The sequence below is a fragment of the Rhinopithecus bieti genome, unplaced genomic scaffold (assembly GCF_001698545.2).
Source record: "Rhinopithecus bieti isolate Rb0 unplaced genomic scaffold, ASM169854v2 scaffold_66918, whole genome shotgun sequence".
In the NCBI taxonomy this organism is placed as follows: Eukaryota; Metazoa; Chordata; class Mammalia; order Primates; family Cercopithecidae; genus Rhinopithecus; species Rhinopithecus bieti.
Genome location: NW_016825404.1, coordinates 233,617 through 260,244, shown reverse-complemented (window position 1 = coordinate 260,244; position 26,628 = coordinate 233,617). Strand labels below are relative to the sequence as shown.

The window sequence follows — 26,628 nt, the reverse complement described above, 5'->3', positions numbered from 1 at the left end:
GTGGGAGTGTGAATTAGTTCAACCATTGTGGAAGGCAGTGTGGTGATTCCTCAAGGATCTAGAACTAGAAATACCATTTGACCCAGCAATCCCATTACTGGCTATATACCCAAAGGATTATAAATCATTCTACAATAAAGACACATGCATATGTATGTTTATTGCTGCACTGTTCACAATAGCAAAGACTTGGACAAACCCAAATGCCCATCAATGATAGATTGGATGAAGAAAATGTGACACATATACACCACGGAATGCTATGCAGCCATAAAAAGGAATGAGTTCATGTCCTTTGCAGGGACGTGGATGAAGCTGGAAACCATCATTCTCAGCAAACTAACACAAGAACAGAAAACCAAACACCGCATGTTCTCACTCGTAAGTGGGAGTTGAACAATGAGAACACATGGACACAGGGTGGGGAACATCACATACTGGGGCTTGTCAGGGGTGGGGGGCTGGGGATGGATAGCATTAGGAGAAATACCTAATGGAGATGACGGGTTGATGGGTGCAGCAAACCACCATGGCACATGTATACCTATGTAACAAACCTGCACATTCTGCACATTTACCCTAGAACTTAAAGCATAATAAATTGTAGATATCAGGTACAGCATAATGTTTTGAAATATATATACATTGTGGAACAGCTAAACTGAGCTAATTAACATATGAATTACCTCACATATTTATCACAGGAGAGTAAATTTCAAATGTTCTCATCATGAAAAAGATGTGAGGTGATGAATGTTAATTAGCCTGATGTAATCATTCCACATTATACACATATAACATCACATTGTATCCCATAAATATACACAATTATAATGATTTTAAATAAAATGGTAAAATCACCTCATAATATTTGACAACAAATGTACTATATGAGAGTTATTCTTTAGTAATTAGAACTACAATAATGGCCCAGCCATACCTAGGTAAGTGAAGAAACCTCTGATAACTAATATACTTGTGTTCATCCTTCATACATTTCTCAGGCACCTACTGAAGTGCTAGTTGCCGAGGACAGGAACAAGAGGAGATGTTTCCTGCCTAGGAGGCTCTCAACTGGCTAGAGCAGATGACACTTTCACAGCTGATCATAATACAATATGTTAAATGCCATAAAGGCTGATGAATATTGTGCTCTAAAAGACAGGGTGGAAAGCAGGAATGGACTGCACTGGTAGGGTTGGTTAGGTAATTTCAGGCATAGGGATCCTGTGTGAGCCAGCAAAGTGCTTGGAGGGAACAGCTGGTGTGGTCGTGAACGGAATGGTGTGTGTGCACACACAGTCTGATTTGAAAATAATGCTCTTGCAGCTTCACTTATTAAGAATTTATACGACATGGGCCATTCAATGAAGAAATAAAAGCTTATTAAAAATGCAATATTAAACTTCAAATTACTTACAATCTTAAATATATTTTTATTGAAATAAGCCCATGAAAATATATATGATTAAAATGTAATCTATAAAATTAATATTACATACTTGGATACTAGCTGCTGAAAGTTAGTTCTCAAGACACACATCTTAGGTAACTAAGGGAAATAAAGTTTTAAAATAGAAATAAGAATATGTCTCACTAAAGAAATACTTCTATTTGAGACTGGACTACTTTTTGAGACATAACAATCTAGTTGTAGGCATAATGTCACTAATTTTATTAACATAGGCTAATGTAGGTTGTGTGAGAGTATACATGTGTGCCAGTGTGTCAGTACACTATAACCTACCTAAAGCCATATTATTCTTCAACTTTCATGGCTAATTCTCATAAAAATGATTACAAGACTTTAATTGCACATTTTAAAAGAAAGTTCACCCTAAAAATACATATACATCTTGAAATATGGAATTTCAACTCATTTGGCAGCAGCCATGGAGACTCAAGTTTAATGAGAACTTGTTAAAATTGCTTTTTCCTTGTTTTCAATTTTTTGTAAAATAATCAAAACTCTATTGGCATGAACAGCATTTTAAAATCTTCAATATTATGTCTGCTGTGTGTGTCATTTGAAAAAGACCTTTTTCCCAAAACATAATCAAAGAGAGAAGGGTTATGTTTGCATTTCTTTGTTCAAGGTGTTTATTGCATCTCAGAGGGCATACATGCACTGGGTTTTTAAACTGAAATACAAAGAAAGCCATTTTGAAATTGGTTTTAGGTAATTTTTCCCCATTACAGTGTATGTTATCCCCACAGTAAATTCAGATACAACCACTTTTAAATGGTACCATACATCTATTAAATAATTTGAAAAATAGGCAAACACCTTTCCAACCCAATATGCTTTTATGAAGAGCTGCCAAGCCACTAGCAACACTGATCAACAGTGACCTCATTTGTGCATCAAAATCTTAAGCCAAGCCATCAGCACAGACAGTATGACGACAAATTAAAACTTAAAGAATACAGTATGTACAGTAAAAGATACAATTCTCTGAATTAGTTTAAATCCTAATCACAATGTTACAACAAAACCTACTTTGAGCTCAATTGAAGGATGGAAGAACACTAGTCTACAAAACACACAAAGAAATACTAAATTAACAGATGTACCAAAAACCCACAGTAAAGTAAAAATATCTGCAGTAATATCTTTAAATTACAGATATACCTTGGGGTGCCTTCAGAATAACTTGAATAGTACCTCTCTAACTGCATTTTCATGAACGTGATACAAACAGAACCTTTACTTTTCAGTGCATTTAATCAAGAATGAATAAATAGGTAAATTTAGATGTAAAACCTGTCAAATACAATTAAAATATATATATTTTAATATAGCAGTGATAAATAGGGGATTCTTCCCATATGATTTTTCATTCTTGATAAGGTAGCTTCAAAGAGAAGTATTTATTATGGACGTTAACCTTTATATTTTTTAAAATAAAATTTCTTAACATATACAGTACCACAAAATAAACATTTCTCACAACAGTTGAAGTTCCTGTGATTGGAAAATGTACTCCACACTGAAAAAAGTTTTGTATATTTATGAGTGTTTTCCTTATTAGCTGATATTATCGCACTACGCTTGTAACAGATACAGAAGAAAAGATAATTTATGGGAAGAGTTTAGGGTTTGTTCAAAAGTTATATGTACATTGAAACCTTCAAAAACACAGACACATCTTTCCAAATAGCTCACCACACAACAGCTGCATCATCTGTCCTCAGGCGAAGTCCAGAAAAGCACTAAAGGCATCAGTAACATCCATTCATTGTTTACATCGTACAATACACAAATAATCCAAATACACTACAATTTCGAGAGTAGGGATAACAGCTAAGGTAGTACACATTCCTAATGTTCACTTTCACGGCTGTGCTACACATTTTGGAAGAGAAGTTATGAGTAAGCATTGGGTTTGGTACTGGTGGCTCCCTTTGAAACTGAGCATCAATCTTATTTGAAGTCTCCAAATTCATTTAGTTTCCTATTCAGTCACAAAAATTGCAGCTGTAAAGAAAACAAGAATTAGAATTAGAAAAAAAGAGTATTACATAGTCCTCAAACATTTTACCTCCCTTGCAATTTTACTTCACAGTTTCTGCACACAACTTTTACATAAAAAGGTCTCTGCATGGACAAATTCACATTTACATACTTTTCACGGCTTTTAAAACAAGCTTAAAATTTTAAAATTTAGCCAGAAATTTAAAAAAAAATTTCGAGGTATAATTTCATTTTAATAATTATATCAACAAAAATTTGAAATTTAGACATGTATTAGAAATTTTAGTAGCAGGACATTTGGTATAGCATTCAGTATCTAAGAGCAGCTAACCTTTAAAAGGTCAGCCAAAGAAAAGGGGCATGGCCATGACCTTACATTATTTTTTCATGTATTCAGTTACGGTGTTCAATGAGTCACTTACTAAACAGCTGAACCAGTGACAGAATAGAAGAGAACGGAGAGATCCCTGGTGACTCAATGCCTTTTCTCAGCCACTTCCCACTCATCTCCTTGGCTAATTCATGCATCATTCATTCTGCTGGAAACATTTGTAGGGTCTTAAGGCTTAGCTGCATAGATAACTCTTCATAAAATAGTCATTCTCTCTGTGTGTCTGTCTTTGTCTGGCTCTGGCTCTGTCTCTATTTCTCTGTTTCTGTCTCTCTCTGTCTCTCTCTCTCAGGTAAGGACTGTCTCAAGCATATCTGTTTCCTGTACTTATCAAAGTTCCAGGCATATGATTAGAGCAACATTTACCAAGTAAGAGGTGAATACAGGCTGCTCTATGCAGTTTCCTTGGTCACTCCTGAAAGTTATTAAGTGTTCATTGTCTCACTTATGTCTACATTAGCCAATCCAAAGTGTAATAGAAAAGTTGGGCATAAGGAGAGTTTACTTGACTGAGATGTCAATACCTTAAAATAATACATCATTAATCTTGTATATTAAAAAAAATCAAGAATCTTAGTAGGCATTAGGGAAGGTTTTTAAGAAATATATGTAGCACAGTAGGCACATACTGAAAACAACACTGGACAGAAGTCCAAAAACACTGAGTTCTTCCTTGTAGGACACTGGCCAAATTCCTTAACGCCCAAGGATCAGTTCTTTTGGCTGTGAAATGGAGACAAAAAATTTCTGGCTAGTTTATCTCACATGATTGATCTCCTACTAAGAAGTGGATGTGAAAAGTACCATGTAAATTATGTTCGTCCATTCAGCAAGGATTTGTTGAGAACGTACCCACTGTGTTAGGTGCTGGGGTCAATAGTGAACATTTTTCCTTCATTAGTTTCCTTCCATAACTTCAGCATGACTCATTTCATAAATTATATGAAATTTGTGAAATTTAAACTTGAACATTAGAAATTTAAAATTCTCCTTGAATGCAGAAATGTAAAGAGTAATAATCTAAGTTTTATGGGGCAAAAGAAGGATAAACAAAATAAAAATACAATTATGCAGTCAAATATGTTCTTAGATGATTTCTAAATGCAATAGTATAAATGTTGACTTTCTATAAATTCCAGTCATCATGTAATAAAGTGGCAATTTTCTAATTTACCAAGTAGCTTGGGCAGCTTTTTGCTTTATTAAAGCTAATCGTTGTGCTTTCCAGGATAAGGACAATTTGGAGGTTACTTTTCCTCCCAGTTACATAAATTAAGATTTTAAAAAATTCTTAAAGATAGCTTTTAATATCTTTAATAAATTATTTTAATAAATTATTACTATTACATACAGCTAATCAATGCGCAGAAATAATGAATACCTCTTGAAATAGCTAAGCATTGTATACAGCTCATTATTACAAGCCTACAGGAAAAGCTCAATATTAGATACCTTAAATTGTTTACAAGAAATCCTTGATGTTAAGATCCGCTAATGGGTCCTTTGCTGGAGGTTTCTTGGGACTCTGAGTGGCAGGTGTAGGGCTTGGAGAAAGCTAATGGGAAAAAGCCAGCCCCAAAGAGCAGGAATAGAAAGGAGAGAGAGAGAAAGAGAGAGAGAGAGAGAGAGAGAGAGAGAGAAAGAGAGAAAGAGAGAGACAGAGAGAGAGAGAGAGAGAGAGAGAGAGAGAGAGAGAGAGAGAGAGAAGCATTAGGCAGAACACATATCAAAGAAAACAAACATGCAGAAGATTAGATGGTTAAAGGCTTATAAAATCTACTTGATCTACATAGTCACAGAGTTGTGTTTAATTCTGGGCTGGTAAAATACACTTCAACTGATATTTGGCTTTCTTGAACTTCTCTGACATCGGATTTAGCCAAAGTAAAATTTGGGGACTCCAGTAGAACAATATGGATATGACTTAGGGAAGATGTGAAAAACTAGTAACATAAAAATATTATGAACAAACAGTAAAACAAACAACTGTTTTCTCTATACAAAAGCATTTTTACTTTGAGTCGTTAGTACCTCTAAACTAATAAAGCAATTTAAATGGCTTTTCTTATAGTGAGAGTGAATTTGAAGGAAAAATAGGAAACAGTTTGCAGAAAGCTATTTAAGAAATTACTTACACTTATTAGCTAAATATACTAGAATTTCATATACATTATTTTAAGTGAAAATCAGTCACATTTGAAGGGACTGTTTGTTTCACATGACCAAATAGTTTCCTAGTAGTGAGTGCCACTAAATCCTAATGCAATCTATTCAGCTCTCAGAGAAGGCTAAAACTTATTATTAAATACAATAGGAAAGAATCATATTGGACTTGCAGCAAAAGTAACAAATTATTAACTTGCCTTGTTTCTGTTTAACCAGAATCTAAATTATTTTTTCATTGTGTCACAGATACAACTTCTGGGAGCTGACTTTTACAGGATACAAGGTCTTGAAAAATCTCATGTAGCCTATAGAGTAATAGTTGACATCTAGGCTTTGAGTCTAATTAATCTCCTATGCTTGTAGTAACATGCTGGGACTGTGGGGCAGTGATGTATATTTTTATTAGTTCAGCGAACAGAGTTCCAGAAGTGTGGATTTTGAGATTTGGTCCTGTGTCCAGAAACTACTGACTAATTATATTATCTATTTGTCAAATTTCCATGTTTAAAACTGGGACATGGGCTGGGTGTGATGACTCACATCTGTAAAATTCCAGCACCTTGGGAGGCCGAGGCAGGAGGATCACTTGAGGCCAGAAGTTTGAGACCAGCCTGGGCAACAAGGCGAGGCCTCATCTCTACAAAAAGTAAAAAAAAAAATTAGCTGGGTGCAGTGGCTTGCACCTGTGGTCCCAGCTACTCAAGAGGCTGAGGTGAGAGGATCCCTGGAGCCTGGGAGTTCAAGGCTGCAGTGAGCTATGATTGCACCACTGCACTTCAGCCTGGGCAACAGAGTGAGACCCTATCTCAAACAAACAAACAAATAACAAAAAACCTTGGATCTGCTTCATAGAAATATAAAAAAGAAAAATGTTCCTTTTCCTCCAAAAGACTTGAAGTTCCTTAGATCAACTCAAAGATTGGTCCATTATTGATAATTATGTGAGATGATGATATCGTGATACCAACCAATGAAAGAATGCTGGGATAGTCCTGGCATCAGTAATAAAAAAACTACTTTGTTTTCTGAAGCTACCAACTCAACATTTATTTTATTATCTAGTATAATTATGCTTCTCCTCTGATATAGGAAATATAATCTAAAAATTACATAAATATGATGTATCATTACCTGGCTTATTATGAATTCAATTACTGATTAAAACAATGTATTTCCATGATACTATCTATCTTTTATTTTCATTCTTCTAATTATGTGAATAAATTGTTGCTAACATTGGTATTACACAAGAAAAACAACTGCCTTAAGTAATAAAATTATATTCATTTATTTCTGAAGCTTTCAGTATATCAAACCCAATAAGGTTAAAAGAAATCTCAGTAACATTGCTCCAAGTTCATAATAACAGAAATATTTCTTTTTTTCAAAAAGATGATAGTCATGGATCTATTCAAACATCAAGCAAACATTTATGATAAATGAGATCCCTTAGAATTTAAGTATATCTAAGTTACACTTAATCTCAACCATTATACCCAAAACCTTCCTCAGTGGCCCCAAAAACAACACTACACAGGGTTCATTAGTCTTCAGGTAGACTAGAAAATTTCTCCTGAAGCCAGTTATGGCCAGTAATGGCCATGAAGGCTAGGGCTTCTCACATTCTAAATTTCTGTCTTTCAACATCCACCATTCTTTCTCTTGGTCCCTGTTGCTTTTGAGGGGCAAAGAGAAGAAGCTGAAAGGAAATCTTGGGAACAGGTCCATGGATTTAGAGATGCATCAAGGAAGCAAAAGGGATTAAGGTATACTCAGAAAGTTCACAGCAGGTATTCCACAGATAAGACAGTATAAATACTGATTTGATAAGTTAAAAATATTATAGGACTGAAAACATTTACTCATATCATTAAAATATATTTGAGCTATTTGGTCTAGTTTATAAAGCATGCTGCTACCAAAGTAGTAATTTGGTGTCCTGACTCCATCCAAGTCAATTTCTCATGAGGAAAACTTCTTTGGTTTGACATCACCTCAGCCAGACAATTTAAAAGAGGAATCAGGAAAGCATGATTCATCACTAAGACTAGCACCTCTAGCAGCAAAACAGTTCAACAAAGTGTAATATATTTTGGTATTTTTTAAGAGGAAGTAGCACAGTGTGTAGTAAGGAATTTAGCTTTACCTAAACTGAGGTTTTTCCTTTTCCCAGAAAGGTAACCTCTAAATCCTTCTAATTTCCCAAATGGTAGGCGTGTCTTTGTTATTCAAGGTGGGCTCCAGGAACACCTGACAGTTTATGCTAACAAGGTGACTCAGAGTGGAGGCAGAAAGCCCAACCATATGATTTTAGGGCTGGGTCTTTTGGCCGCATGAAACCAGTCTGATCTTCAGGGAGGAACAGGGTTCATTGAAGATTGAGTTCCACAAAATGGGTAACAATTCAACCAACCAATCCTACATAATGAAGCATCAATAAATGCTGGACGCTGAAGCTCAGGTGAGCTTGCGATACTGCATGTGTACTGTCACACAATGATGCCCGGAGGAGAACCCACCTCTGAGGACAAAGAAGCTTCATGTTTAGAACTTTCCCAGATGATGTTTATGCATCTTTTCCTATAACTGGATCTAATTTGTATCCTTTTACTACAATAAAACTCTTATAAGTTTAGTGCTTTCCTGAGTTCTGTGAATCATTCTAGGAAACTGCTCAACCTGAAGGTTGCCATGGAAAAACCTCAAATTTGTAGCCAGCTAGTCTGAAGTGGGGGTGGCCCTAAGGACTCACAAATGTGTGCTTTTTTTCTGGAGTGAGGAGATTCTAAAAGGGACTATTCTCACAGACTATGCAGTTTGGCAAACTTAGTGCAGTTAGTGTCACGAGTCTTGGGCGGACATGGCAGTCTAGAGGACTGTGCTGCCAACCTTTCTGGTTAACAATGGGAACACATGCTATAACTACAGACCAGAAGCACCTACTTCTCTGGGACAAATGCCTTGGATGCCCTGAATATCTGGATGTTCTCAGGAACCAATTTGAATTAAGTAGGAAGAGAATGGAGGGATCTTTAGACAGTAAGTTATTTCCATCATTTTTTCCCCCAAATCTCACACTCTTGCAGATCTGTCTTCCATGCTCCCTTTACTTCTGAAGCAACAGGAATAAGGATTACATTAGGTAAAAACACTTTTTAAACAGTTTGCTACACCAATGTTTTATACTTATTAGTTAATGTCACTGGCTGGTTTGTGGACACTGAACAAACTGACCTGTGTGCCAGGTACAGCAGTAGCTCCAAAGGGCGGCCTCATCATGGGCTGTGCAAACATGACCGGCTGCTGAGGCATCATGGGCATGCCTGTCCCAGCAGGAGGCTGAGGAGGAAGAATGGAGAGTGGTTCAGAGCATGAGTGGAACCCATTAGGGCACTATCCTGACATTTATTGCTTTTATGTACTTCTGACAATATTTGAGGAATGCAGGACTATGAGGAAGTATAATTTGTAATTTTAACTAGGGATAATGTGAGGCTGTACTGTGAGGGAGAGAGTCGCTAAGGTGGGTGGGTAGCATAAGCCTGGTTGGCCACATGGTATCCTCATCCTAACCAGACTTTATTGTTGTTTATTCATCTTCTCTAAGCATAATTCTTGGAGAGATAAAAATTTGTTTCTTTATGAAAGATGGTCCTAAAATTTGCTGGTAAAATTGGTGAATAAACAGTCCTAGTATAATAATTAAGGGTTGATTCTGATGATGGCCTAATACTATGTTTTATAAATATTCTAGTAAAAATGATATAACAATGTACTACAGAAATTAATTTGATGGTAGAACGTATTTTATGACTGACTTTATCACTTCATGTGTAGACTACTTAAGGTTTAAAGCAGATGACAAGTTTTTAAGTTTTACTTACTGTGTTTTGGGAAGAATTATATTCTGTAGGAATATTTACTAATTTGGGATTTGGCAAATAATTTAGAAATGTCGATTACAATTTTTAGCATAGGTCATCACTCACCATTCCAAATCCTGCTCCAGGTTGTCCAACCGATGGGGCCCCGGCAACAGGAGGAACTGAACTGGTCGGAGGTACAGCTCCTTGCTACACAGACAGACAGACAGACAGACACATACAAATAACACGAAAACACACAAAACAAACAAAAAGAACAATACAATTTGGTTATTGTTTATTTATTTTAAAGATGGGGTATCACTCCATTGCCTAGGCTGGAGTACAATGGCATGATCACAGCTCACTGCAGCCTTGAACTCCTGGGCTCAAGCAATTCTCCCACCTCAGCCTCCTGAATAGCTGGGACTACAGGCACATGCCGCCATGGCTGACCAAGTTTTAAAGATTTTTTGTAGAGATGGGTCATGCTATACTGCCTAGGCTGGTCTCAAGCTCCTGGCCTCAAGCAATCCTCCTGCCTTGGCCTCCCAAAATGCTGGGATTACAGGCATGAGCCACTGTACCCAGCCGAGCATAATTTGGTCTTAAAATGACAGAATTTTAAAATGAATGCATGTCAAATATGTATGAGTGGATATGTAAAGAAAATCTCAAATTTCAGTTTTAAATTTAAAAAGGAAAATGGTTTTAGCACCACACCAGTGATATAAACAAGATTACTGACTTGATGTTCTCTGTTACAGCGTCATTTGGACTTGCTGGCTTGCAGTTTGCTCACAACATTGGACTTCCTCTCTATCTTTTTAGATCCATCCTTACTGGAAATGAGTCAAACTTCCCTAAGCTTGTCTTTTCCTATCATTATATCCTCTAACGGTATTGGGTTAGACATTTGAGAATTGTTCTAATCTTTCTATATGGCTCCAATTTATATTAAGCAAGGTTTACGGGTGGATGTGGTGGCTCATGCCTGTAATCCCAGCATATTAGGAGGCCGAGGCAGGAGAATCACTTGAGGCCAGGAGTTTAGGACCAGCAACACAGCAGTATGGGCAATGTAGCAAGAACCCATCTTAACAAAAAAAATTTTTTTAAGTTAGCTGGGCCTAATTTTTGGTGGTGTGTGCCTGCAGTCTTAGCTACTCGAGAGGCTGAGGTGGGAGGATAGCTTTAGCCCAGAGCTTGAGAATGCAGTGAGTTGTGATAGCACCACTGTACTTCAGCCTGTGTGACAAAGTGAGACCCTGTCTCTAAAAATACATCAATAACAACAAAAAACTTCCATCAAAGAAAAATCCAGAACTAGATATCTTCATTGGTGAATTTACCAAATATATAAAGAATTAATATCAATTCTTCTCAAGCTTTTCAAAATAAAGGTAACACTTTTTAACCATTCTTTGATGCCAGTATTACCCTGACACCAAAGCTAGACAAAGATATCACAAACAAAAGAAAACTACAGTGCAATATTCCTTATGAAAGTTGATGAAAAAATTCTCAACAAAATGCTAGCACACTGGATCCAGAAGCAAATTAAAAGATTATACACCATGACCAGGTTTTACCCAGGAATGCACGGTTGGTTTAATATATGAAAATTAACACATGCAATACACCATATTAATAGAATAAAAGAAAAAATTACATGATTATAGTTAACTCCTATAATTTATGTTACCTCAGCATCTATTTAGGATACACCTTTAATTTTCTCATATCAGAAGCAGGGCTTAGTCACTCTTGAGACAGTTTCTAGTTCTCTGCCTCCTCCCAGTTCCTTAAGGTGGTCATCTAGATATCTGCTTCATACCAACACCTTCCCTATGGGATAGCTAGATACAACCTACTTGATTTACCCCACTGTCCCCCACACTCTGCAGAGCTAACTGCAGATACGCCACAACAACTCTCAGTCACAGCGTCTTTCCATGGAACTTGGGCCTGCTTGCTGTAAACCTACCAATTAAATTCCTGTGGAAAATCTGCTTGGGCGATATACTAGACCCCAATAAAGGCCTTGGCCCACAGATCCCTCACTCTCACTCTCTTTTGCTCCTACCCACTGGTTGAACACATGTGTCCTCGATGGCTCCCCACTTCCCTTTGGCATGTTGTCCTCTTCTCCCTGGAATCTGTAAGTTTTATTACTTACAGATTCTGTAATTTCATGTGTTTTATTGTATGCCTCCTCTGTGTCTCACTTGACTGACACCTAACTTCTTTGCAGGTCAAGTTCTCTTAGAGAGTGGCTATCTTGGTAGAAATAAACAACACAGTTTACACAAGAGCCACAAGGGCATTTGCCAGTATAAACAAGCTTCCTGTGAGAGAGACATCTTAGACATGAGGCTTCCACCACAATAAAGAAGTATCCCATGAAAGGCACATTGTAAACAGCAACCCGCTTTTGAGGCCTGTCAGGGCAGGGTTAGAGTTTGCAGCCACTTTCCTAAGAGGGACCTCAAAAACGAATAAGGGAAAATCACAACAATGATCATATCAATAGATGTAGAAAAGCATTTGACAAAGTCCAACAGCTTTTCATGACAAAAAGTACTCAACAAACTAGAAATAGCAGGGAAATTCCTCAACCTGATAAAGGGTATCTACAAAAAGCCCACAGCTAACATCATACTTAGAGACTGAAAAAAAATGACTGAAAGCTTTCTACCTAAGAACAAGACAAGGAGGTTCTGAAAGTTCTAAGTCAGGGCAGTTAGCAGGGAAAAGCAAGAAATGGCATCCAGGTGGGAAAGAAAGAATGAAACTATCTTTATTCATTGATGACATAATCTTTTTTATATATAGAAATCCTTAAAGAATCCATATACAACAAAACTGTCAAAGCTAATAAACATGTTCTTCAAAGTTGCAGGATACAAGACCAATATACAAAACTCAGTGCAGTGTTTCTGTGGAACTAGCAATGAACAACTGAAAAATGTAATTATGAAAACAGTTCTACTTATAATAGCATCAACAATAAAATATTAAAAAATAAATTTAACAGAAGTATGAGTCTTGAACACTGCAACTATAGAACATTGTTGAAAGAAATTAAAGAAGAACTAAATAAATGGGAAGACACCCTTTGTTCATGGGTTGGAAGACTTAATATTAAGATGGCAATAATCTGCAAATTGCTACACAGATTCAATGAAATCCCTATCAAAATTTCAACCACTTTTTTTTGGAGAAATGGATAATCTGAACCTAAAATTTATACAAAAATGCAAGAGAACCAGCATAGCCAAAACAGTTTTGAAAAAGAACAAATTTGGGGGAATCATACTTCCTGGTTTCAAAACTTAAAACAAAGGTACATTAATCAAAACAGTGTGGTACTCACATAAGGACAGACATATAGATCAACATAAGCAAATAAAGAGTCTGGAAATAAACTCACACATCTATGGTGGCGCAGGCCATGCAGGAGAGGGACGACCCGGACCCTGATCGCATAAGGCTGCTCTCGAGCAAGGCTCAGAGCCCTCTGGATGTTGGCAAGGCCACTTCCAAGGCCTGTGCAGCAGGTGGCGCTGGTGGGCTCTTCTGTATCGCTGGAATAATCTATGCTATTTTGCTTTGCATTTGGCTGATCATATATATGCAGATAACTATTGGAGGGGATTCACGGTGAGGTCTGGGGAGTGTTACTCATTCGGTAATAGTACTGCCCACCCCCACTCCAGATCTTGGAAAATGGGGCAATACCCATGAGCTGGAAAGATAGAAGAAAAATCTTACCACATTACCCTCGGAAAATTTGGCCCTGGGCCTGTCCCTACAATATGGGTTAATGGCCAGTGGGGGTATGTGATGGGAACACATAAGGGAAAAAAGGAAATATGGTATTTCCCTAAAGGCAAAAATTCTATGCAAAATTTGTCATGGTTAAGTTCCTAACTTATTTCATATTCTGGGGATTATATAAATGGTGAAAAAATGGTGTGGATAGATGGGAGGTTAATTCTATAAAAAGATTTAAGTTTGTGGGACACAGTAAGACGACAAGGATATTAAATTTGGTGCCCTAAACAAAAATAAAAGTAAAATACTAAACTTAGAAAAAAGAAAAATTGTTGTACATAGTTATATAATCAATGTTAAAGTATAACCTTGCACTTAATAGAGACTGCTGTGCCAGTTCTAAGCCTATAACCAATTATGCTGCTATAATTGTCCCTATGACCATTTCCTCAAAGACCACACAATGGTCCCTTCTAGCACCTGTAACCGCAAGAGCCACCAAGTCTAATATAAGACTTTGTTATGTTAACTATTAAGCTTGCTTATTCCCCAAAAGGGTAACCAAGGAAAGAAGAACAAACTGACCATCCATGAAGAGAACTGTTCTTGATGTACTTCTGAGACTATCCTAATAATCTATATATAATCATGTAATCACCTGATGCTCTGCTGATTGACAATTGTTCTATAATTATGTAATCACCTGATGCTCTGCTGATTGACAATTGTTCTATAATTATGTAATCGCCTGATGCTCTACTAATTGACAATTTTTCTATAAGATACTATATAAGCTTGTAGTAAAAATCATTCGGGGCTGTCAGCCCTTTGCTGGGCTGCAGTCTTGTCTGTGTCTTCTTGTATGTTGTGTCCGGTGTCTTTATTGTCTTTCGCCACCTTGCCTCTCCCCTTTGGGGTACCTTGGACACGCTAGGGCTGGACCCCGGCACTATGGATAATTTTTTTTCTCTTTCTTAAATTATCCAGCCCAATATGTCAGATGGTCAATTAATTTTTGACAAGGTTATCAAAATCAATTAATCAAGAAAGAACAGTCTCTTCCTTTTTTTCTTTTTCTTTTTTTTAGACAGGATCTCGCTCTGTCACCAAGGCTGGAGTACAGTGGCATGATCATGGCTCACTGCGGCCTCTAGTTCCCTGGCTCAAGTGATTCTCTACTTCCCTGGATCAAGCAATCCTCTTAATTCAGCCTCCTGAGTAGGTGGAACCACAGATGCATGCCACCACACCCGGCTAATTTTATTTTATTTTTTGTAGAGATAGGGTCTCATTATGTTGCCCAGGCTAGTCTCAGACTCCTGAGCTCAAGTAATCCATACACCTTAGCTTTCAAAAGTATTGGGATTACAGGTATGAGCTATTGTACCCAGTCAGAATAGTCCTTTAACCAAATAATTCTAAGACAACTGAACTTCCACATGCAAAACAATAAATTTGGACCCCTATCATATAAAAAAAAGAGCTCAAAAGAGGTCAAAGATTTAATGTAAGAGGTGAAACTATAAAACTCCTGGAAAGAAACATAGGTAAAAAATTTCAAGACCTATGATTAAGGCAATAGTTTTTAGAAATATGACATCAAAAGCACAAGTAATAAAAGCAAAAAATAGATAAATTGGAGTTTATCAAAATTAAGAACTTTTGTGCATCAAAGGACACTATCAAGAAAATGAAGAGCTAACTCACAGAATGATATAAAAATACTGGCAAATCATTTATCTGATAAGCATCTAGTATCCCGAATATGAAAGATCTCTTTCAACTCCATAATAAAAAGACAACCCAATTATAAAATGGGATAAGGATGTTGTAGGGTAGCAGAATGTGCCACCCCAAAATATGACACTTTAGCATAATAATTACTTTGAGCTGAAGGCAACTGAAAAGAAGCATATACAAGAAAAGCTCTCTTCCTTCTCACTATTTGGAACATAAATTTACAGACAGATTTCTCCTCCCCTTTCTATCAGGGACAAACGTTTATCACCAGAGACAACTTGAGACCCGAATCAGCCTGAAAGGGCATCAGAACAAAATGCCTAACAAACTTGACGAATTAGCCTTGAACTGCCATTATTTTCTCATATATTTGCCACCTTAGAGAGTCAAAGTCCTTTTCCTTTGTCTTGTGACTTCTCTAAAAATATATTGTTCCTTTGCTAAGATGCCACCTAAGCCCAGGTTCTAATCAAGCCTCTGAGTTACTCATCCTGAGCGCTCCCATGAGTAAGCATGATGCATGTGCTAATAACTTCTGTTTGTTTTATTCTTTTTAATTTGTCTTTGGTCAGTCCAGTGTTCACAGCCCCAGCCAGAGTGTCTAGGCACGTAGTAGGAAAAAAGAATTCTTCCTCCTCTACAATATAAATAGACATTTCTCTAAAGAAGATATACAAATGATCAATACATACATGAAAAGATGTTAAACATTGTTAGTCATCAGGGAAATGCATATCAATGTCATAATGAAATACCACTTCATGCTCATTAGAATGATATAATAAATAATGAAATGAAAAAAACAAGTGTTGGGAGGATAAAGAGAACTTGAAACCCTATGTATTTCTGGTGGCAATGTAAAATAACGTAGCTGCTATGGAAAAGCTTGGCAGTTCCTCAAAAGTTAAACATCGACTTGCAGATGACCCAGAGTTCTATTCCAAATAGAATTGAGGATATATGTTCATATGAAAACTCATATATGATAATAAAAATCTATTATGTGTAACAGAAACAACATAAGTGTTCATCAACTGATGAATGGATAAACAAAATGTGATATATCCATAAATTGAAATATATTCAGCCATAAAAATGGAGTACTGATACATGCTTCAATATGGATAAACCTAGAAAATGTTATGCTAATTAGTAAAAGAAGCCAGGCACAAAAAGCTATAAGGGTAAGGGGAAATTGAAAGAGACTGCATTTCTTTTTGGGGTGATGGAAATATTCTGAAATTAGATAATAGTGATGGTTTCGCAATGCTGTAAATATACTAAGAATCATTGAATTGTATACTTTAAGTTGTTAAAATAGTGAATTTAAATCTTACATGAATTTTATCTCAATAAAAAATTTTTCAAAAGAAAGAAAATACCTATAAAATTATATTTCACATTAATGCTTTATCCACCATTTCAATAGGGTAGATGGTAGGCTATTTACTAGACCTGAATTGCATCATGAGGACTTCAGGCTATAAAAGAGAAAAGGGCTTTATTAGCTATCAAAGCAAAATGAACCTGCAGAAATTCCTGATCAAATAAATGGTCAAACACTTTGAAGAAATTGTATGAGTTAGTCATTTTGCTAAAATGGTACATTAACTCTTAGATTCAGTGGTGATAAGATTTTAATTGGGATGCCACTTGACTGGTGCAGCTCTAGCACCTTGAGTTCTCACGTAAGCAAAATGAAGCCCAACATAAATAATAAAATGAAACTGGAGACTTTACCAATCAGAAATTGCCAACTAACAGATTCTAACTAGAGACTTTATCAAGTAGAGATGAACAACTAACCTCTAATTAGGGTCTTTCTATTCTGACCAACAAAATATATTTTGTTGTACTTCTCTATCAGCCAATAGGACTTCATGGTAAACACTGCTGTGCTGGAGCTCTCTGAACCTCTTCTGTTTCCGACTGATACCTGATTCATGGATCATTTTTCACTTAAATAAACTCTGTTAAACTTGCATAATCATAGCTCACTGTAGGCTCAAACTCTTGGGCTCAAGCAATCCTCCTGTCTCAGCCTCTCATGTAGCTTTTACCACAGGCATGTGCCACTACATCCAGCTAACTTTTTAATTTTTCTAGAGATGGGGCCTCACTATGCTGCCCAGGCTGGTCTCAAATTCCTGGCCTAAAGTGATCCTCCCGCCTCAGTTGCTGGGAGTATATGGGTAAGTCATTGCACCCAGCTCAACTCTGTTAAATTTGTCTAAAGCTTTTCTTTTAACAGTGATCTTCTTGCAAAATGCACATATTTCTGAATTGCAAGTATCTTCCCACTTCTTCGATAAAAAGTTAATAGGTCTGCTGTGCACTATAAAACAGGAATAAGTAACCCAGGAAGCACAGGGCTCCTGATGGCAATGATGACAGAGCCCTGCCAGCAGACATAGTTCAAATTCAAGTCCTGCTAAGGTTTTTAGATCTAACTTGGGTTCTGTGATCTGAAAAATGTTATAGCTACACCTCTAAGAAGCAATTAAGGGAAATTTGGAATAAGTGGGGAAAAGTAATCTTAGTTCTTATCTATCAATAAAACTTTAAAAGGCAGCAAAAGTTCCCCTTCCCAAATCTGCATCCTTCATCTCCTTCTCAATAGCAAAGACCTGTAGATTACAAGGAAAATTGGGAAACATTGCTTTGCTGCTTCTGAAGCACTCGTTTCTGGTGTCTCTAGCTTCTTTTCCTTGAGTATTCCTAGAAAGAGACTATAAAGGAATAGAAGGATGGAAGAGATCAACCGGGGAGGCAGGGTATAAGGGCATGTCAGAGAAAGCTAGATTAGTTCCCTCAGAATAATTTCTTAAGTAAAAGCAAAGCCACAGCTTTGTTAGGAAAGAACAGCTTTGTAAAAAATAAATGGAGTAAATGGCAGTGAATTTATAAAAGAATATAGATAAAACAAAGAATTAATAAAGATAAAATATGCATGAGAGCTTTTATATTGTGGTGTAAAATGGTAAGTAAAATAAAGGAAATAAAACTTTATGTAACTCTTTATTGTAACAAATAGTTTCTGTTGTTCTAATTTCTCTTTCCATAGCTGCTGTGGATACTTTATGCTAAAACTTTCCATATTTAACTTTCTGGGGTTTAATTACCAATAATTAAAAATTTTCTGCTTCATAAACAAAAATAAGGAGTTTTGGGGTTAAAAAAATGAGACATTAATCTCAGTCTCTGTGAAAGTGCCTACCAATCAGTCAGCAGCTTTGTTATCCTAAAGATGTCAAACAGTTGTTAATTAAGTACTTGATGAATTCTTAACTTTGCACAGTTAAGTCTTGATCTCAGGGTGGGTAATGGCCAAGGGAGTTGTTCAACTTAATATTACTTTTAAAGTGCTTTTCCCTTGTTCCCTTCTGGGTTAGTGACCTCATTATTTAGCAAACTGCCTCACATAGAAACCTGGGTGATATGGTGTGGCTGTCTTCCTACCCAAGTCTCATCTTGAATTCCCACATGTTGTGGGAGAGATGCAATGGGAGGTAACTGAATCATGGGGGCTGGTCTCTCCTGTGCTGTTCTTGTGGTAGTGAGTAAGTCTCATGAGATCTGATGGTTTTATAAGGGGGAGTTTCCCTAAACAAGCTCTCTCTTTGCTGGCTGCCATCCATGTAAGATGTGACTTGCTCCTCCTTGTCTTGCACCATGATTGTGAGATCTCCCCAGCCATGTTGAACTGTAAGTTCATGAAACCTCTTTCTTTTGTAAATTGCCCACTCTCAGGTATGTCTTGATCAGCAGTGTAAAAACAAACTAATACAGTAAATTGCTACCAGTAGAGTGGAGCGCTGCGGAAAAGACACCTGAAAATGAGGAATCAACTTTGGAACTGGGTAACAGGCTGAGGTTGGAACAGTTTGGAGGTCTCAGAAGACGATGGGAAAATGTGGGCTGAGGTGGTCTCAGTAGAGATGAGGAACTTCTTGAGAATTAGAGCGAAGGTGGCTCTTGTTATGTTTTAGCAAAGAGATTAGTGGCATTTTGCCCCTGCCCCAGAGATTTGTGGAACTTTGAACTTGAGAAAGATGATTTAAGGTATCTGGTGGAAGAAATTTCTAAGCCGCTAAACATTCAAGAGGTGACATGGGTGCTGTTAAAGCCAATCAGTTTTAAAACAGAAACAGAGCATAAAAGTTTGGAAAATTTGCAGCCTGACAACGTGATAGAAAAGAAAATCCCATTTTCTGAGGAGAAATTCAAGCCGACTGCATAAATTTGCATAAGTAACGAGGAGCTGAATGTTAATCACCAACACAATGGGGAAAATGTCTCTAGGACATGTCAGAGATCTTTGTAGCAGCCCCTCTCATTGCAGACCCAGAGGTTTATGGGGGGAAAAAGTGGTTTCATGGGCCAGGTCCAGGGTCCCTCTGCTGTGTGCAGTCTAGGGACCTGGTGCCCAGTGTTCCAGCTGCTCCAGTTGTGATTCAAAGGGGCCAAAGTACAGCTCGGTCTGTTGCTTCAGAGGGTGGAAGTCCCAAACTTTGGCAGCTTACATGTGGTGCTGAGCCACAGAAGCCAAGAATTGAGGTTTGGGAATCTCCACATAGATTTCAGAGATGTATAGAAACACCTGGATGCCCAGGCAGAAGTTTGCTGCAGGGGCAGGGCTCTCATGGAGAACCTTTGCTAGGGCAGTGCAGGGCAGTGCAGAAGGGAAATGTGGGGTGGAGGCCCCGATGCAGAGTCGCTACTGGGGCACCACCAAGTGGAGCTATGAGAGGAAGGCCACTGTCCTCCAGACCCCAGAATGGTAGATCCACTGACAGCTTGCACCATGGGCCTGGAAGTCACAGACACTCAACACCAGCCTGTGAAAGCAGTCAGGAGGGGGGCTATAACCCTGCAAAGCTAACGGGGTGGAGCTGCTCAAGGACCACTGGAGCCCACCTCTTTTTTTTCTTTTTTTTGTGGAGATGGAGTCTCACTCTTGTCACAGGGCTGGAGTGCAGTGGCGTGATCTTGGCTCACTGCAACCTCTGCCTCCCAGGTTCAAGCAATTCTCCTGCCTCAGCCTCCCAAGCAGCTGGGACTATAGGCACGTGCGACCATGACCAGTTAATTTTCGTATTTTCAGTAGAGATGGGGTTTTACCATCTGGCCAGGATGGTCTTGATCTCTTGACCTTGTGATCTGCCTGCCTCGGCCTCTCAAAGTGTTGGGATTACAGGCATGAGCCACTGTGCCCGGCTCGGAAGCCCACCTCTTGTATCATGTGTGACCTGGATATGAGACATGGTGTCAAAGGAGATCATTTTGGAGCTTTAAAATTTGACTATCCCACTGGATTTCAGACTTGCATGGGGCTTGTAGCCCCTCTGTTTTGTCCAATTTCTCCCATTTGGAATAGCTGTATTTACCCAAAGCCTGCACACCCATTGAATCTAGGAAGTAACTAACTTTCTTTTGATTTTACAGGCTCATAGGTGAAAAAGACTTGCCTTGTCTCAGATGAGACTCTGGACTGTGGACTTTTGAGTTAATGCTGAAATGAGTTAAGACTTTGGGGGACTGTTGGGAAGGCATGATTGGTTTTGAAATGCAAAGATGAGATCTGGGAGGGTCCAGGGGCGGAATGAAATGATTTGGTTTTGTCCTCACCCAAATTTTATCTTGAATTCCCACATGTTGTGGGAGAGATGCAATGGGAGGTAACTGAATCATGGGGGCAGGTCTCTCCTGTGCTGTTCTTGTGACAGTGAATAAGTCTCACAAGAGCTGATGGTTTTATAAGGGGGAGTTTCCCTGCACAAGCTCTTCCTTTACCTGCTGCCATCCATGTAAGATATGACTTGCTCCTCCTTGTCTTCCACCATGATTGTGAGGCCTCCCCAGTCATGTGGAACTGTAAGTCCATTAAACCTCTTTTTCTTGTAAATTGCCCAGTCTCGGGTATGTCTTTATCAGCAGTGTGAAAATGGAATAATACACTGGGCAACCACTGTCTTGGTTGTCTCATCTATAAAAATCCCCACTTGTGCGGATTCTAACTGAAAATTTGCCTTCTCCTCTTCCTTTCTACCCTAACCTCAGGCTCTAAACTATTTTTTCTTTTGTTTTTTTGAGACAGGGACTCATTGTCGCCCAGGGCTGGAGTGTAGTGGTGCAATCTTGGCTCACAGCAACCTCCTCCTCCTGGGTTCAAGTGATTCTCCCACCTCAGCCTCCCGAGTAGCTGAGACTACAGGTACATGCCACCATGCCTTGCTAAGTTTTGCAATTCTTTGGTAGAGATGGGGTTTCACCATGTTGGCCATGACTGGTCTTGAATTCCTGACCTCAAGTGATCTGCCTGCCTTGGCTTCACAAAGTGCTGGGATTACAGGCATGAGCCACCATGCCCAGCCAACCTTTTTTCCTTTTCTTAACCTACAGTCTGTCTGCCAGATACTAATATTCTCACCATCATGCCTTCCAATCCCCTTAACTCATTTTAGACTGTGCTACTACCAGTGATTGTTCTGAAACTTGTTAAAAAACAAAAGTTTTATCTTGGTGATAAGGGCAACATCACCAAAGTATAAATTCCTTAGAACAGCAAATAAGGCCTTTCTAATCCTGCACAGAAGAGAATAGGAAAATTAATTCCTTTACTTTGATAATGATAATATAGACACATTGTGAGATTTTATGTCATTATGTCATATTAACAGACTTACCAAATCAGTTCTAAAAAAGCTTGTTTCTTCCTTTGGGAATTTTATTCAGATTTATTTACTCTGTCTCCCCCTTCTCACAGCAAAATAGAGGCTATCAAATGTTTCATACCTAAGAACGGAGGGCAGTCCCCTGGGCTGGAGTGCTACTTGCTTATGGTCTCAGCACCTGGGCCAACAGCACAAGCCATGTTTAGGGTCCCAGGGCAATAATGACAGTCCCTTTCACCCTCAAACCTTTATTCCTGGTTTGGAAATAAATTATGTACCATCCTAGGCAAAAGTTAGTTTAAAAGAGATTCGTAGTTTTCTACTAAATATCCTTCATAAGAATTAAATTGAAGCCCTTTATTTTATAGCTAAATATGAAAACTGTCCTCTTGGGCACTGTTTTAAAATAATGCATAGAAAGATGTAAATAGAAAATATCTAGATTTAATAGGTATTTTATCACTGTTATCTGTTAGAAACCGTTTCTTAAAACTAAGTTATTTCATACTGTGAACTCACCAAAGTCAGAGAACATTAAGTGCCTAAATTTCCTGCTCTCTCACAAACACCAAAAGATGAGGTGGAAAGACGAGAGGAAAATGAGTTTAGAGAACCCAAGTCTAAGCACAAAAGGTATTTTCCTTAGAAACTATGTAATTTAATTAATGCTACTAGTACTGCTTAGTGGCAAATTCTTCATTCAAAAGGCCATTTTCAGATTGATTTGAACTTATTAAACTATTTTAAAACTTTTATATATAAAATATCAATACAGCTATTTAAAAGAAAATGTGTTCTAGGCCAGGCGTGGTGGCTCATGCCTGTAATCCCACCACTTTGGGAGGCTGAGGCAGGCGTATCACCTGAGATCAGGAGTTCTAGACCAGCCTGGCCAACATGGTGAAACCCTGTCTCTACTAAAAACTACAAAAATTAGCCAGGCATGGTGGAAGGCACCTGCAATCTCAGCTACTTGGGAGGCTGAGGCAGGGGAATCGCTTGAACCCGGGAGGTGGAGGTTGCAGTGAGCCAAGAATGCACCATTGTACTCTGTCTCAAAAAAAAAAAAAAAAAAAAAAAAAAAAAAAAAAGAAAAGAAAATGTGTTCTACATCCCAAAACTCAGATATTTAAATCAATTTCTGGAACACAGTATTTTTAATGGTGTGTTTCTAAAACATTTTAATTAGAATTTATATTAATTTACTTCTTGCATGTTTGTTTGGCTGGCAGAAGTGAATGATGGTTAAGAATTAATTCAGGTAACAAGGAAAGGATGACATCAAGAAAGCCTTAGAGATGGGTTTGATTTAGATAGGTGGAGGTGGTAAGCAAAGGTGGAAAACTGCCAGAAAGTTTGGGAAACAGTGATTAGCTTAGTTTTGCTAAACACAGAGTGTATATAGAAAAATTATACATTTTGTTACTCCAAAAACATGTTGTTTTTGTGTCATCTAATTTCATGGAGCAATAGTTAGTCTTTATTTCCAGTGATATGTTCTTTCCCAGAGTGAATGGCAGTATTGATATATTAATAGAAGTTTAAAATACAGAAATGAAACCTATTTAAACCTTATAGAAAATATAGTGTGAGTAGTTCCAATTTTTTAAATGGTGAGCAGAAGTAACAGGATTTTAAAATGAACTTTTACTTACACAATAGAAAACTGCCCAATCTTTCTGGTAAGAAAAAAAGTTATTACTTAGTAAGACAATCAGAAAATTTGGGCAAGAAATATGATAAGATAGATAAAATGATCAATGATATGATGTGCTTTTGATAAATCATTTTCATAATTTTACAAATATGGAAGTATAAATATTAATTAAAATATTTAAAATTTTAAAAGGTCATAATCATTATCAACTATAAAGTCAATGGAATCTGCATTTTGGTAACTTTTGCACCTTGCTTAGTTTTTGCATCTTGCTTATTTACTCTCTCTCCCCCTTCTCACAGGAAAATAGAGGCTATCAAATGTTTTCATACCTAAGAATGGAGGGCAGCCCCCTGGGCTGGAGTGCTATTTGCTTATATTTCTTCAATCCAGAGGAATAAGTACACCGTTGGCAGCAAAGTTAGCAAAATGCACTCTACTCTACACACTTGGAAACTGGCAAACTGCCTGCGCTGCCCTGGGCTCTGCCTGCTACATACCAAAGGTGCACTTGGTGGAACGCCTGCTGACCAGGTTGCTGGAGCTACTTTCGGCTGCCAGTTGGCTCCACCAGTCAACTTTTTCTCTCCAGCATTCCACTGAAGATCTCCCCTAAAATCAACCATGCAAAACAAGCAAACAAACAAAAAAACACAAGTCAGAAAAAATGGTGTGTGGCTCCTTAGATTATTTTATTCGGGTTTAAAAGCAGTTTGTTTGAGTCAAATGGTATAGTAATAAGAACAGCAGTTAAAACTTACAGAGGAATCTTGCCATGCTGTTTCTAAGAAAGCTTAAAAGCATTTGAAAAAATATCATTTAGAGTTTGGACCTCAGTAAGTACAGGAATTTCCTATCCTCTATAAAGAAAAGTATGTCAGAAAATCTAACTGAATTCATTTGTTACTAAAAATGCAAATAAATATATCATATATACTGTACACTTATATTTGTTGAATTTAAGATGCATTGATGATGGCACTTTCTGGATCTTAGAGGGTTCAGCAGAATGTTTCATACAACTGTATCATGACTGCAACCTGCCTTACAGTGATCGTAAGACACCATCTACTGAAAAATATGTCTCAATTTCAATGACAAAATATACATCTAAAAAAGAATATATTGCTTACGATTTTTACTATCCTTCCTTACAATTAATACTTCATGAAAGACTTCTTAAAATTCATGCTAGCTAGAACTATGGTAATGAATCTAGAATTTAATGCTATTAAAATATTCAAGCCACAATTCCCAAATATTTCTAGATATAACTTAGTGACAATCTCAGAGATTGAAATAGATTATTCCTTTTCATTGCAAAGCAACAGTTTGGAGCTTCCAGTAAAATAACAACAAAAATCTAGGATGAAATGAAAAAACCAATTGTGAAATTATCTAGCATGAGAATGAATAATTACTCCAATGAGTAAAATGGTTGAGAGTCTCAAATGAATATAAATATACTGTCAAAAGGAAATCACATAATTTCCAAACACTTACTTTTTTGATGTGGTACCAGAAATTCCAAGATCTATAAATGGATAAAAGAAAAAAGATTGTAAATCCCTATATTCAGCTTATATGATAGGACATTTAAAAGATCAAAGAATCAGAAGTCTATAAAAAAGTCCTTATTTTGCCTAGGAATGACTGCATTCAGTTATATAGAAAACAAACTATATTAGGAAATATTTTCATAAATTAAAGATTTTCTTTTACTTCATGTTAGACTTAAAGATCCATTTTAATGTCAACTTGTGTCCAGAAAAGAGCAAACATACCATGTTTGATGTTGCTATTTTAGAAAGGCTGCTATCTGGGGACTTGGTTAGTAAATTGTTCTCTATACTGGGATAAAACTTTCCCTAAATGATAAAGGTGGATCACCGTGCCTACACTATTTGTACAAATGATATTGCTTATGCTGAATATCCACTTCCGTTCTGCAAGTCTGAAATTTTGGTACATGCCAGGCAGAAAGTGCCTACATGATCACTGCCCAATAAAGACTCTGGGTGTGGAGTCTCTAAAGGTCTTCTTTAGGCATAAACACCTCACACATGCTGCTGCATTTTTGTTCCTGGGTGAAGAGTATGTTCTTCTCCTCAAGGGAGAGACAGAGCATAAGGAAGTCTGCATGTGGATTCTTCTAGACTCTGTTTGTCTTTTCCCCTTATCATCAGCCGTGTATCCTTCCTCTGCTTCCGTAATAAATCTCAGCTGTGAGTACAACAATGCGCTGAGTCCCACGTGTCCTTTTAGTGGCTCTGTGAATCCCTTGACATAGTCGACTTAATCAGTCTGCTCTAATGTCAATTCATTTATTACTTCAGAAAATATTTATTGAGCATCTACATATGTCAGGCACCATTTTAGGTACTTGGAACATGTTAGTAAAGAAAACAGTCAGAGAGTCCTATCCTGGAGAAACTTGCGTTCTGATGGTGCCAGACAGATGATAAAATAATAAAAAGGTAAATGATATAGGCTGCTAGAAGGTGATATGGAAAGCTTACGGGAAAAATAAAAAGGAAGGGCAGAGTAAGTGGGGTTGAGGGATAGGATAAGCATGGGGCTAGAGAATATTACACAGGGCACTTGGGGAAGGATTCATAGAGGTGAGACTTGGGCAAAGCTGAGCAGAGATCTGGGTGAGAGCTTTCTAGGCAGAGGGAACAGCCAGGACAATAGCCCTAATCAGGTGAATAATCAATGTATTAGAGGATGAAGTTAATATTTATTTCTTACCAAATCTTGGCATTACAAAATAGAATAAGGTATATTTTAACTGAACACCAAATATAAAATGATTACCCATAATTTTAGTTATTTTTTTCTTTTTTAAAAGACAAAATTCATTTTAAAATTTATTTTCAATTAAG

At 37.5% G+C, this 26,628-nt stretch overlaps 1 protein-coding gene across 11 annotated transcripts in view; it reads right to left on the bottom strand.

Annotated features, from left to right (window-relative positions):
- Window positions 1–2,076: 2,076 nt before the first annotated feature.
- The window catches only part of SNAP91 (synaptosome associated protein 91), a 165,881-nt gene continuing 141,329 nt past the window's right edge, over window positions 2,077–26,628 (bottom strand). For all 11 annotated transcript variants that reach the window (XM_017863004.1, XM_017863001.1, XM_017863002.1 and 8 more), the window contains 6 exons: window positions 25,247–25,277; window positions 24,244–24,355; window positions 10,022–10,105; window positions 9,267–9,371; window positions 5,319–5,421; window positions 2,077–3,478 (listed from right to left, as the gene is read on the bottom strand). In XM_017863004.1, the coding sequence (XP_017718493.1) occupies window positions 5,329–5,421; window positions 9,267–9,371; window positions 10,022–10,105; window positions 24,244–24,355; window positions 25,247–25,277 (425 nt within the window). In that variant the 3' untranslated portion in view covers window positions 2,077–3,478; window positions 5,319–5,328. The remainder of the gene's footprint in view (window positions 3,479–5,318; window positions 5,422–9,266; window positions 9,372–10,021; window positions 10,106–24,243; window positions 24,356–25,246; window positions 25,278–26,628) is intronic.